The 15,175-nt window shown below is 36.1% G+C and overlaps 2 protein-coding genes across 3 annotated transcripts in view; one reads left to right on the top strand and one right to left on the bottom strand.

Annotated features, from left to right (window-relative positions):
• Positions 1-1,497: 1,497 nt before the first annotated feature.
• On the bottom strand, positions 1,498-4,639 carry LOC144443755 (phosphorylated adapter RNA export protein-like). Its single transcript, XM_078133298.1, has 3 exons — positions 4,539-4,639; positions 2,835-3,676; positions 1,498-2,301 (listed from the first exon to the last, which is right to left on the bottom strand). Exons 2-3 carry the CDS (start codon positions 3,651-3,653, stop codon positions 1,807-1,809), a joined length of 1,314 nt encoding a protein of 437 aa, XP_077989424.1. The 5' UTR covers positions 3,654-3,676; positions 4,539-4,639; the 3' UTR covers positions 1,498-1,806.
• A 107-nt stretch (positions 4,640-4,746) lies between these two features.
• Positions 4,747-15,175, top strand: part of LOC144443816 (dmX-like protein 2) — a 125,609-nt gene continuing 115,180 nt past the window's right edge. For both annotated transcript variants that reach the window (XM_078133371.1, XM_078133372.1), the window contains exon 1: positions 4,747-4,867. In XM_078133371.1, the coding sequence (XP_077989497.1) occupies positions 4,781-4,867 (87 nt within the window). In that variant the 5' untranslated portion in view covers positions 4,747-4,780. The remainder of the gene's footprint in view (positions 4,868-15,175) is intronic.

Here is a 15,175-nt window from a genome sequence, read left to right on the forward strand (position 1 = left end):
CATAGAAATCAATGAGAAACTGGGTATTTTATGCTAGTTTGTGTGAATGAAATAAATCATTTAAAATTAAAATGTACTACAACTAGACACGTAGGTGCCCATGTTTTGATGTCTTCATTTGATGTCTGCATGGTGGCATTTTAGTTCATATATCATTACTGGGACAAGCCATTAGCCAAGCAAGTGGACTTGTTATCAAAGAGTACAAATATTTACACATGTGATGATGGGCTCTTACATAACACAAGTAAACAGCTGTAAAACCTCTATTCGGCCGTCTGCATGGACTGCAATTGAGGCAAACCTTATCTCCGTCTTATATCAGTTGTTATCAATTTATTAGGCTATTATAAGTAATGCTACAAACAGCTTTAGAGATGCAAACAACTTTTATGACACCCGTTTTCGCCAGGCAAGCCCGCGGGTTTGTTGCACTTGGACCGCTAATGGTTTATGACTGACATGACACAAATGTCGCAACAAACTGTATTCATTCAATCTTGCTATCTTGAAGTGTAGCATGTGCAGTTTCTTATTGATTTTTGCATGGTTGTATCAAACAGAGCCAGTGAACACTAATGTGAAATGGGCTGGTCAACATCTTGTTTTCAAGGAAACTCACTCTTTTATTTTCCCAGTTAACACAGTATTTGGCAGCCATATTGGATTCTAAAATGACTAAATTTTGATATCATTTTGATGCTTATTTCCGGAACATGTACAGTGACCCTAGATTTCTTAATAGTATTTTAACCAAGAATAGATTGGAGTTTTCTTGAACAAAGTAACAGCAAAAGTTTTAAGTGTTTGTTACCACGGCCCATTCTACGTTAAGGGTTACCTTAACACAGAGGGTACATGTAGATGACTGATCTCATTCGCTTTGTCTTTTCACTGTATAGAAAATGTAGTATCTACATGAGCTGTATGTTAGCTGCCTACAAGTGTTCAATAAAATTGACAGTAACACATGTTTGGAGAAAGTATGCCCAGAACACTATAGCATATAGCTACAATTCTAGTCTGTACGATATGCTGTGATGGGGCGCCCTCACACATTGGTCAACCCCTTTCAAATAGAGCAGGTCACTGAAGGCAGAGAGACACAACATATCTTTACAGTCCACTACCCCCCCCCCCCCCCCCCCCCCCCCCAACTGAACTGGATGCACTCGAGTCAATCAGAACATGGTGCAATAATGTAGTTTGTATGGTACACCATGACGGGGCGCCCTCACACATCGGTCAACCCCTTTCAGATACAGGAGGCCGGTGAGGGCAAAGTGCCGTATCTTACAGTCTGCTATAATCCCAACCCCAAACCTCCCTTAAACCCCAAGTTATTGCTAATGTGGCTTTCCAGCAATGTTTGGACAATTTCAATGAAAGACTATTTTGAAGTGAGTTTTCTACTACGGGTATGTTTCATTCCATTTGTGTATATTGATTGTTGAGTATTTTGAACTTTATAGAAGGTATCCCTGGTCTCTTTAAGTTCAAATGAAATTTGTGCCAAGAGGCATATCTTTCAAATCATACCAAGGTTTTTAAAACTTTACAGGGTTTGCACATTTCTCATAGCCATAGGTTTCTATCTGTTTTGTAGTTTCCTGATTTCTAAATTGTGTAGACGTAATGTTGAGAATAAATTAACCAGCCACACTTCTCAAGGTTGTTTATGAAGTTCTAGATTTTCTGACTAACATATTTTCACCGTTACATATAAATCCTCTTGGAATACTATCCCGTTCCTCCACTGCTCTGCATCCAAAGACTATCCGTCTTTTCCATGTTCATGTGGTCTCCCTACATCTCTTCAGCAACTTCTCCAGTTTCTCTCTTAATTTCAAAATCTTCAAATTCTTCCTTCTTAATTCCAGTACTGCCTGCAATATCTTTATTGTCATACTTGTGACTTTGGAATTTGACATTTTCTCCATCTTTCACATCTTCATCATCTTTAATTTCCCCAACTTCTCTTTCAACTCGGAAATCTTCCATGACTTCCTTCTTAATTCCAGTTTTGTCTCTCATCTCTTCATCTTTAATTTCTCCACTCTCCATTTCCTCATCACCATCTTTTTTCCTTACTTCGTGAGTGTCCTTATCTATGTTCTGCATCTGTTGTTTGAATCTCTTGGCCTTTAAGTACCGTCTTCGTTTCTCTGCTTTTCTCTTGTGTTGATTCTCCATCTGCCGACTACACTTGTTTATTTCATCCAGCTGTTCTTTGGTAACATCTGTGTCTGATTTCAGTATGGACAAGAATACCCCACCAGGGTGTCGTCTCCTGGCACCATCCTGTAATTTTATGAAGGTACAGAAAAGTATGTTTGTCTGAATTACACAAGACTAGTGATTACACAAAATGTGAATGTCTATGCCTTGCTTGTAAATGTTTCTTAAATTTGCATGATCTGTTTCATATTTCCATAATTCCATTCTAAACATAATGACAAGATCAATCTGGTGACCATCAATATACAGGTCAAAGGTCAATGTCTTTAGGAGAGTTTGTACCTGATAATATGGAGTAGACACTTGCAGTAATGGAGTCTGTATGTACTGCAGTTTGTGAGTTATGCAGTAAATATTGATTTTTAACTACAAATATGGCTGCTATTTTGTCAAATTTGATAACGTTGTAAAATGCAGTGATGTGCATACATTGTATGTCACAGATAATATGGCCCCTTTGTGCCAGGAATGAATGAAATTAGATAGTGCAGAGAAATGACATATTACAGGCTGACAGATGTAATAACACCAACTCCAAGAGGCTCATTAGCAGAATATGAAGAGGGTTTACTGTAACAGTATATAAGTTTACCTACCTTTGTCATCATTCCACCTGTCCTTTCAACTTCCTCAGTTTCTCTTAAAAGCTGCAAAGCTTTCTTGTTGCCTAGCACTTCAACTATTTTCCTGATCAAATCTTCTTTCTGTTCTTCCAATCTTTTGATGATTTCCCGAGCAATTGTTTCTGGATCATGCAGTTCATTGACTTCAATAGGAGTATCACAGTATCTCTTGCCAAGTCTGTCCTTCACACTGTGGTGGCTATTCCCTAATCGGTCCTTTGCACTACGTTTTCCCAATCTTTCCTTGGCACTTCGTTTTCGTTTTAAATGTCTGTCGCTTTTATGATCATGGTAGTGATGGGAGTGTGATCCATGTCGCTCATCATCTGGATGATGATGATGACGATGATGATGATGGTGGTGGTGGTGGTGGTCATACTCTCTGTGTTCTCTACCACGACCATGTCTATGTTGTCCACCATCTTTTCCAGCCTCTGAGTCTCTAGCATGTCTGTAGTTGTACGCTTCCACATCTCTCTCAGCCATAGATGAGAATGGATCCATATCAAAGTTACTCATTTGAAACTCAACCGCTTGTTCTTCCTGCCCCTGTAGAACAGATGCCCATACCTTATTAACTCGCTTACTTTGTAGTTTCTCCCCTTCTCTAATTTGAGTTTTTGTTTTCTCATCTTCTGGGCAAGGTTTCTTCATCACTTCCTGTTGAACAGATGGATGGTCATGTTTCTGACGTTTCCACGACGTCTCGTTGTCATGGTCACTACTACTTGCATCTGAGAATGAGTCTTCGTCACTGGAATAGTTGAAAGACTTTGTATCCCTGTAAGCCATGTTTGTTGTTGTAGAGTGTACTGCTGTTGGTTGCAAAGAAAACCAAAAAGGTTACAGGAATACATATTGTACAGATCTACCAATGGTAGAACTGCACTTGAATACTTGTGAGTATATGCTCCTACACTCTTATTACTGCAGTTGAAGTACAATTTTTTAAAGGGGAATGAAAGCGAGGTTAATTTTATCTGAGCTCTATTTCTTTATGCTTGAATGGAATGACGAAAAGTCATTGTCACCAATTCCCTACATTGTGTGACTTCTCCAAAATAACAAAAATTAAAATTGGCAAATCTGGCTTGGATGTATGTTGGTACAAGGCATTATGGGAAATAAACAATGCAAGGAGCATCTTTTGTCCTAACAGCTGGCCTTAGTCTAGCTGCTAGACTTCATGCTTTCTTCTGAGGGCTATCATCCTCACGAGCCACTTTCGATCACCTTCATAGTAAGCAGTATAGCCCGAGGGGTCTAGTAGCATTAGCTGGCCTCAGCATTGTGGGGTCACTGTTTCAAGAGTTGTGCAGTCCCTAGCTAGCTTGTTTATTTCCCAATACTTGGCATTTTAGTTGAACATTTATGTGAGGGAAATATACAAGATAGAATATATGTTTAGTTGAAAATGAGTTGCTTTATGTTTATGTACGACTTAAGCAGTTTATGCATAGACAGTAGAGGGGAGACTATTGTCTATGGTTTATGTAGCTTGGTATCAAAAGTGGCTTGAAGACCACACAACTTTACACGAGAGTCTTGAAATTGAAGTTGAAATACACACAGGCTATGTCAAAAGTGGTTCGTCATATTTATCAAATCCCTTGGAATTGTTTGTCTCTACCTGGACAAACTTTGGTTGTATGATAACCCTTTACGATAAATTCTTACCACTGGTCACATTTGCTGGAACAAAAGTCCAATGACAGCACCCCAGCGTCAAAAACACAACTTCAAAACGTCATGCTGACATGTGTGTACACTTTGACCCCTGAACTGTTTGTCTCACGTGAGTGAGCAAAACTAAGAATTCTGGGACAACTAAATTCAAGATGGACGGTAATGTATTAATCACGAAAGCTAGCTAGCTGTCTGTCGCTGTTTAAAGCATTTTCTTGTCCTCTCCCGACACCATGAATCGTCACCAGGTGCTGACGGGTGCGGTTAATGCAGGCGATAGCTGTTTCGCCGTTGGATACGTTGACGGGACTCCTTTTACGGTAATTTGATTATATTGATATTTCGTTTAGCTGAGGCGCGTTGGGCTCTCGCTAGCGCAACGCTGTACATAGTCGTCCGAAGCTCCGAGTGTGGGCGTTTTACCTGTATATATATGAACAAGTTCATTCATTGATTTTACTACATCGTTAGCATAAGTTGTATATGGTAAAAAGTCGTAATAACGTGATTGCTTGAGGAGATTTACACACAAACCGTGATTGGCATGACATCGATTATAGTGGCCCAAATAGTGACATTTGACAATATATACACAATGTCAATAATATAGGGGAATCCACTCATGTTATCACCGTGCACCATTTGCAAACTCATCTCGTACCAGGACAAATGCAGACGTTTTGTTTTGATACGAAGTCGTTACTATGGGGTAAAAAAGATGTTGTTAATAATTTGTTTTATATAGACCAATATGACTATATAAATATTTTGAAGTTTTCCCCATCTAAATTGTAATGTGTATACTCCAGAGGTTTCCTTTAGATTTATCCATGTTCTTCCATTCACGAAATGTGATGTCATTCAGATTATGACATTCGTGACAGGTTATGTGATTCAAATTTTGCCATTCATGAAAGGCAGTGTTTTTCAAATTCTGCATTTGTACAGAGTACACGAAAAAATAAATACTGCATGTAAAACTATCTCTTGGGAAAATCAAAACATTAAAGTTAGAAAAGCCTCTCAAAGCATTTACAGTGTCGACGTTTTTTTAGTGTATAGGATTATGTGTGTACAATTGTAGGTATGGCCAACATGAATAATACTGTATGTGCTATTTTCATCATACTCAGACAAGGTGATAATCTCTAGTCATATAATCCTGATAAATGACACTTGGATATTCATCTTTTCTCTGTCAATAGAGCAGTTTCAATATTTACATGTAGTTCATCTGAAGAACCAAATCACAGTTAGCAAAATTTTCTCACATCACAAGTAACATTACCAAAAAAATGTAATTTGTTTTTGTTTTCTCTTATATCACAGTCCTTTAGACTGTTTAGAATTGATTTTGACATAAATAGTGACACAAAACTCAATCTAAATTATAATTTTTGGATATAAAGTGTAGCAGAATTATAAATTAACATGTCAACAAGGAAATTATTTAGACTTCCAGCTGAAGTAAAATGATAGAATACAGAGCATAATACATCAGGATTAAATGTTTGATAATCAAATTGCAAATGGTACTTTGGAAAGATAGGAAACATAATTGTACTTGTCATGATTGAGGGTTGAATACATGTACATGTAGAGTGACGAGCTTTGAATCTGCAAGATGCTCGATCAAATCTTGTCATTGCCACTTGTTTCTGAGTGGCTTAAGTCCTTGGGCAAGATTTGAACCATTATTGTGCCCAAGTCACACAGGTGTATTATTGGGCACCTGATGGGACAGAAGTTGCTATGTGGATACATGTATGTATGTAATTCTCACATGTACAATGTATGTAGAGGCTGCAATGGATTGTATGCTCACTAGGGAGTTGAAGTATAAAGGGCTGTTGTATTTACAGGTTTGTGCCAGAGGTCATTGTACTACAGTACGTTATGACATCCATTGTGGAAAACATTACCATTATAAGACAAAAAAAAAAATTGTTTCTGGTCAGGACAGTTTGTCTAAAATGGTGCAATAATGCAATTTTTTTTTAATTCTCAACAAAACTGTCACTCAGTCTACTATTTATGGTAGTTACTGTTCTTTTTATTTAGTGCTTTAAAACAAGTGTGTATGTGGGGGCAGGTGTCATTTGCTTGTTCATGATTGGTTGTGCAGTTGTCTTCACTGAAGTAGGGAGGGTTATTTTTGTGTTTCCCCATGGATCCGCAGACTGCATGGGCTGGACAAACACTAAAAACAGACTGATGTGGGGGTATTTAAGTGATGCACTTGCTGACCAGAAACAATTCTTTTTTTTTTGCCTATTAGTAGTACATTTATACTTGTACCTATACATTTGTATCTTATACAAATACATGTACATGTACATGCAGTTCATTTACTTGCTGGAAATTGTGTAGGGTGAAAGTGAAACAAGAATCAAGATTTGTAGTATGCATTTTAATAGTAAACACATTACTACAGGCTAAATAAGGAAATGCCCTGATTTCCTGAAATTGGTTAACATACATTGTTTGTAGTGAAAGCAGGAAATGCATGACAGTGACACAAATATTAAACCATAGCCAATCTGTGGAAGATTGATCATGCAAAATGTACGATAATTAGTAGAAAAATTAGTATTTTGTATTAGAAAACAAAAGGTAATTTTAATAGTGTTAAAAGGAAAGTCAGCAGTTGTAGGACAAAGTTTATTTCAAGGGGATACAATGTATGGTGATACTATGATAGGTATTATTCTATTGTTTTAAGCATGTTGATTGAGTAGCAGTGATGACCAATCAGTTGTCACTTTATAAAATAACTCGTCTCCGTGACTTGTCCCTTTAAACAGATGAAATGATGTATACAAGCACTGTTCCCTCAAGAGTTTATTATGATTTACATTAGCAGTTAGTCAGAAGTCAGTCCAATGAAATTGATATACAACATTAATTCTGAAAGGGTTTTTGAACAAATTGTGCATGTCATTGAAAAAAGTAAACAAGGGTTTGCAACATCAGATATTCTTCAACCAATGTTCTGTGACCAGTGAGGGATAGAGAAATATATATTTATACCATGCATGAGCCAAGTTGAACAAAAAATATGGAATATATACTCTTACTCTGGTCGTTCTTCATCATGATAACACACGTCTATGTCACAATGAGTGTCAAATGAGAGTCAAAATGTTCAAAATTGCCACTATTTTCCGTGATTCCTTGGTTGAACGAAGAAAAAGTATTGTTGAATAACATCTAAATATTATCAATATCACTGTCAGAATGTGGAAAACATTTGGGTCGCAAGCCCTAGATGAATAATTTAAAGTGAGGAGAATTGATTTATATAATCAATTATCATCATGACAAAGCAGTCTTGATATGTCACCTGTCTCTTAGTAGGTGACCCACTTTTTGAAAGGCATCAGAAAAAATGTGCATAAATCTCACACTCTCGTAATACAGGTGTTAGTTAGAAGTAATATTTCATATATTACACGTCTCTAGATATAACGTTATGTATGTACAACGTAAAGAGTTAGACTAATTATGTAAATATGACTTTTGAATAATCAGTCTGATGGTCTGTCTGTTTGTTTGTTTGTCTGTCTGTCTGTCTGTCTGTCGGTCTGTCTGTCGGTCTGTCTGTCTGTCTGTCTGTCTGTCTGACTGTCTGTCTGTCTGTCTGTCTGTCTGTCTGTCTGTGAGACACATTTAAACAAGGTGAAGTGACTGCTGTGACAATCTACATTTGTAGGTGAGTTTGGAGGTGGGTGGATCACAAATTGTGCAGGAATATATATATAAATTTTATACAGGTAGTAACTGCTACATTTGTATGATCAATTCATCAAATCAGATGAGTAGGTGGGGGGTGGGGGTGGGGTTGGGTTGGAGTGGGGGTCGAATTCCTATTGATTGAAGTTCTTTTTTGATTGTTCAAGAATGCATGTTTGGTACATGTACCTCTGGTTGCCATGCATAGTAGCTGTCAATGCATTGTGTATTTCTACACAACCGTTGAATTGAATTCAGATTCAGATTCAAATTCAAATTCGAGTTAAAAATTCCAAAGACAAAATGTATTTGAATGACAATCTTTCAATACAATTGTTTTAATTTGTGGACACTCCATGTACAATAAGATTTCTTTGGAAAAGTCCTAACTATTGTTTTTCAAAATGAAAAGGTTGGTATGCAATGACAAAAAATATACTGGTATAGTTGTTTATGCTGCTGTATTGCATTGTTCATATTTCTATTGAATATACATATTTTTGTAAACCATGAATAACATATTAATGAGTTTTCAGTGTGGGGTAGTTGTCATTGATGTATTAAGACTTACAATAAACAATATTTGATTTAAATGTATTGCCCATAATGTACATACAATAATTAAAAGTAAAATTAATATTATATGAAGGCAAGTGTAAGCTTGTCATCTGTAGATTTTAATTTTCAAAATGTAAACATTTATCAAATCATTGATTGCACTGATCTGATTAGATATCTGGTCCAGGGAGTTGTTTCATTTACCATATTCCATTCCTACCATTGTTCATGTACATGTATACATGAGTTGGCTCTCTACAAATTTCCCCTCTAAGGGTACTCTTATCTTCCCTAGTGGGTGGAGGAGGTGGTCTACCACTGAGATCTGTATACATACATGTAAGAGGACAAACATGTATTTGAATTGTAAAAATTGTGCCCTTTCAAATACCTTATCTCCCTTCTTGGGAGGGTACTCTATCAACACCTTCTGGAGGAGGAAATCACCCTAGGCAGCAAAAAGAAAACACCTGTCTACGAGCAATATGTTTTTATGTTCATATTTGAAATTAAGACAAAAAGCTAAATTTTAGAAATCTTGTGTGAAATTGATGAAGATAAACACAATAAATATTTCGCCAAACAAAGTGATAAATACACCAGAAGTTTAAGGAATATTCCTCTTTTCCCCATAACTTTTTGTTCACATGTATCATATTACATTTGTACACGTTATTTTATTGCTGACAAAATTGTTTATAAATGTGTCAAAAGAGAAAATTTCAATGTTGAATATGTTAGCTAAATTCCATTGAGAGAATGTCCTCGTTCTTCTTTGCCCTTGTATGTGTAATTTACATTTGATTATTTATATACAAAGGTAAAAAATAGCATAAACACAATTGTTGCTGGTTGCATGTCTTAGGAAGAATACTACATGTGACCCAAGGGCTTCATGATTATATTTCACAGTGTATATTTCACAGATATACATGTATTTCAATATCATGAAATTAACATGGAGGTCTGTGCAGTGCGTGGTGATTGTGATGATGAGATCTGTGCAGTACACAATAGGGATGTCATCAATGATGAGATCTGTGCTGTACACAGTGATGATGTCATCAATGATGAGATCTGTGCTGTACACAGTGATGATGTCATCAATGATGAGATCTGTGGTGTACACAGTGATGATGTCATCTATGATGAGATCTGTGTCGTGGTGATGATGACATCAATGATGAGATCTGTGCAGTACACATGGTGTCATCAGTGATGAGATCTGTGTAGTGAGTGGTGATGATGTCATCAATGATGAGATCTGCACAGTACACAGTGATGATATCATCAATGAGATCTGTGCAGTGCACATGATGTCATCAATGAGATCTGTGCAGTACACAGTGATGATGTCATCAATGATGAGATCTGTGCAGTACACAATGATGATGTCATCAATGATGAGATCTGTGCTGTACACAATGATGATGTCATCTATGATGAGATCTGTGCTGTACACAGTGATGATGTCATCAATGATGAGATCTGTGCTGTACACAGTAGGGATGTCATCAATGATGAGATCTGTGCTGTACACAGTGATGATGTCATCAGTGATGAGATCTGTGCTGTACACAGTGATGATGACATCAGTGATGAGATGGATAAGGATAAAATGAAGTCTTTGTAATGTGGTACAGATAGATTGTAAGATATTAGAAGATTATTGCCTTCCCATCACTTCTATTTAATACAGGGTAGGTCAGAGTATTCTGCAAATCTGAAGTACATGTGCATGCGTGCAGTATTATCAGGGACCCCTATCACCCCAGTTTATATACTATGTAGTAAGGAGACAAGTATTTAAATATAACATTAGGTAGTGACGCTAGAGTACGAGCTATGTCAAATAGTAATAAATAGTCTTGTACTTAAATACAAAAAATGTAGTTATCACATACATGTAGGAAACTTGGCCCAGTGTTCTTCAAGTATGCTTAACATGTCAAAGGAGAATCAATGTTATTGCTAAGGTTGGGGAACCCTGGTCTAAACAGGAAAGTGTGAGTGGTAACAATGGCAACATTTCCCATACATTCTGCAATGATTTTGCTTATAATTGAAACCTGGTCAAAATGTTTTAATACTTAGGGGGAACCTCGGTAGATTTTACCTACTTAGCGCATGTAGAAAAAGCACTGAGAATGAATACAACCAAGACTGGAAAGACGAATGTAAAAAATCCAATCCACATATGTAGATTCCAGGGTAGTTTACAACATGGGCAATGGCATTATGCAAACACCCACTTTAGCTATCTGTTATCATCTTCATTCTAGTGATACATTTGTATGGAGTGAATAAAAATGTGGTGAAGATATTATAAGCTCAGATCACTAGTGGTCTGAGTTATAAGTATTTGACTGTGTCATTTGATACATTTTCATTATTGAAAACTGACCACTAATTTTACTCATTGTTGTAACTAGTCACCCATCATCTCCACAGAAAGGACATGAAACTCCACTAATTAGATGTATGCTAAGTGATTCCAGTAATAGTATTCCATTTACTCGCTATGCTGAAAACAAGATAATACCACTGTACCAGCACTATATATATATATGGTAGTCTCACCCTTCCATTATTAGTAGTTTGGAGGAAATGGAATGCCAGAGGTGAAGTCTGCCATCTGTTCCATCATTTCCTATTGCAACAACTGCAACTCTTATTCCTGCAATACTACATGTATGATGTAGATTGTTACTATCTTAGTATAAGACCCATTTAGATTAATAAAAAAAATGTATTGGTGTTTAACCATATTGTTGTTTCAACAGTAACCCTTTCTTTTCTATAGGAGGAAGTGTACATTTTTTTATATAAAGTTTTTAATAATAATAACCAAATGGTTGTGTGGGAAAATGGAGAACTGAAGGAAATTAAGAATGAAATTAATGTGGATTCAGATGTATCTGTCTGTCTGTCTGTCTGTCTGTCTGTCTGTCTGTCTGTCTGCCTGTCTGTCTGTCTGTCTGTCTGTCTGTCTGTCTGTCTGTCTGTCTGTCTCTGTATGTGACTATGTGACTATGTATGTATGTATGTATGTATGTATGTATGTATGTATGTATGTATGTATGTATGTATGTATGTATGTATGTATGTATGTATGTATGTATGTATGTATGTGTGTGTATGTATATATGTATGTATGTATGTTTGATTTCCAATTGAATAGTGTTTCTTGATCCAACAATCACTATCAAAATTTCTCCAACAAGAAAAGTAACATTTTCAGACCTTGATAGCGCTTGAGCATAATGTTTTGTACTGTTACAGTGTCATGTTCATGATACTCCTATGTATCTTACGCAGCAGAAATATATTTGTTGTATTAGTTTAGCATATTTATGAAACAAAGAAGGCATAAAAATTATCAGTAAATAAGTACCAAAATGGCTTTTATGTTCATAGAAAGGAAATAAGATTTGATATTAAAATTGCTCTGGTAAGAGGTTGAAATGAACATCAAACAGACGTGTAATTGGCATTTTTTATCAATTTACATATTCATGTTTATTCATAATTTATTATTAGATGTCAATAAACAAACCAGAAATAAACCCTTAGTCAGTATGCCCTTTAATTAAGCCAATTTGATGCACCACGGACACATACACTTTCTTGTGTTCCCTTATCTTTTACTACATGTACATGTATGTGATAACTCATAGCAAAACTTATTTTCTATCATTTGACCCACACTAATGCAATTTTGCTATCACTAGAAGGCACACTGCCCCGAGTGCATAGTAATATAGAGTGGACAGATAATATAACTACAAGATACTAGACATACCAGCAAGTGATACAGTGTGCAAAGTCCTCTATTGTCTATGGTGGACAACATACCATTGGTTTTAAGGGGCAATTTCACTGAAAAGATGCATATGTGTGTTTTTAATTGCTAAAGTTATAATAAGCAACCATCAGAAAATTGGCTTGTTCAGATGGGGATGTTCTGTACAGGAAAATTGTATTGTTACTATGAAAGTGAAAGTGAGACGTTTATGTCATGGCTAACTGAAACTCTGTGATTCCAAACCAACTGGAAACGAAAGCTTTGGAAGTCACTGAGAGACAAAGTCCTCTAGACAGGCTTAGTTCCAAATCACTTCAACCAGTACTTTGTACGTCATTGAGCAACAAAGTCTTTCCAAATGACATCAAATGAAGTCTTCAACAAGTGCTGAGGGCACTAAGTTACAAGTCTTGAGACAGACTGGATTCTAAATGGCTTCAACAAGTATCTGGTTAGTCACTGAGTGACAAAGTCTTGAGACAGACTGGATTCTACATGACTTCACCAAGTACATGTACATGTAAGTCATCGAGTGACAAAGTCCTCTGGACAGATTTATTCCCATCATATCAACTAAACAACTGTGGTCAGTACAGATACTAGCTTTCACGTTGTGCCATATTTCTATATTTGCCAGAACTGAAAGTAATTTACATGTACTATTTCTCAGTCTGTCTGTCTGTCCATCTGTCCATCCATCTGTCCATCCGTCCGTCCCTCCGGCTGATTGAAACGAAATTTGGTAAACATCTTTTTGTTGTATAATGGGATATCAGAATGACTTTTGATGGAAATCCAGGCAAATGAAAAAGTTTAGTACAACTCATGGTACCCTTTAATTGACTCTCTAAGATTTCTTATTGATAATTTGATGATGGTTTGCCATGAATGATATAACTAGAAAGATAATGGGATTTCAAGACTGTATCCTACCCATGTTTTGTAATGTGATATCCACTTTTATACTCAGAAGGTATTGACTAGCACTAAACACATGTATAAGTGATACGTACCTGCACCATTTTTTATACATGAGTCTATACCTGCACATGCATTATTACACTTACAATCTTGATATAGTTTCAACTAGGAACATCTGAGATACTTGCAGGGCAGGTGAAGCTAAATATATGAGAAAAAGAAATACCTCATCAAAGTGGCTATCTTTAAAAAGTGATCTCATATTGTGGTAATCTACCCAAGTAAACATTATACATACAAAAAATTATATACATGTGTACATGTGTTTCCCACTATGTAATTATTCATTGGTATGTAATGGAAATATTACGATGTAATTGTAACAGGGTTCCCAAACAAGGTTATGCTACACATGGAACTACATGTATGTCAGTGTTACCTGATTTCCCCCTTTCTCATTGTTCAAAGCTTTTGACAGAAACCATAGGAAAATCACTGATTGCGGAAACAGCTATAAGCTAAATGCATCTCTAGAAAGTTGTTTATTCCATAGAGTATTACTCAATGAGAATATACAGACAAATTACTCAGATCAGAAAAAAAAGAGATTAAATTCGTAATTTGTGTAGGCGTGCAAGTAACTGAAAACTACCTGTTTAGGAAGGTGACTGGTATTGTACTCAGAAGATTACTCCCACTCAGTTACATAAAACCTTAGAGAGAAATCAGATTGATTTTAGGGAAATTGAAGAGATAGAGGTCAAAACGTGAAAGCAGTCGGTGGAAATCCGTCTAATCCATCCTTAGGAAAGAAAACCCTCCCTCACATACATGTATTGATTGCTGTACTACATCTCAAAGCCCTATTTTGTAAGCTGTACCCTCTGACCTCTAATCCAGGGTCAAAGGTCAGACAAACCGGTACTTTTTCAAAGAGCAATTTGTGTATCATAGTATTCTTGTCTCCAGGTGATTGCTTCAGAAAGTCGATATTAAAAGAAATCCACTCTGGGTTATTGTAATATAACATTTTAAATCATTCATGAGTACATAAGTGCTGTGCCTGCAGTTGACAGGATTTTCAATTCATTATGCTATAACTAATAAAAAGGGAACTGAAATAGAAAGGGTGGCCAATAGAACAAGAATTTGCCCACTGATCACTTTTAATTAGAACATTGCCATTGTCTTTTGTTAGCATAAACATCATGAGAGTGTTAAATAACAACAAATATACCAGCATGTTGTTCTTCATAAAAAGTTATCTATGATCTAAAACCTTAGACAGAAAACAGCGTGAGTCTTTCAATATGCCAGACAGGATTATGTCTGGTTTTTTCATATCACGAATCCATTATGCTAAATGTCTACTCCAATTTTATTGATTATCATGTTAAATGCTAATTTAGGTTCAGTGTAGCTGTCAGAAATAATCCATAATCTATAAATGGTATTTTGTCAAAATTGAAGCCAATATGCTCTGTAATGTTTGATCTGTTCATAACATGTTGTACGGTATAAATTCAACATAATGTTATCAAAACAGTCAATGTCAACATTTTTGTCAGAAATTTTGTAAGGAAAAGTGTATATTTAGCAGTCCTTGTTATAT

This window comes from Glandiceps talaboti, chromosome 12 (assembly GCF_964340395.1).
Source record: "Glandiceps talaboti chromosome 12, keGlaTala1.1, whole genome shotgun sequence".
Taxonomy (NCBI): Eukaryota; Metazoa; Hemichordata; class Enteropneusta; family Spengelidae; genus Glandiceps; species Glandiceps talaboti.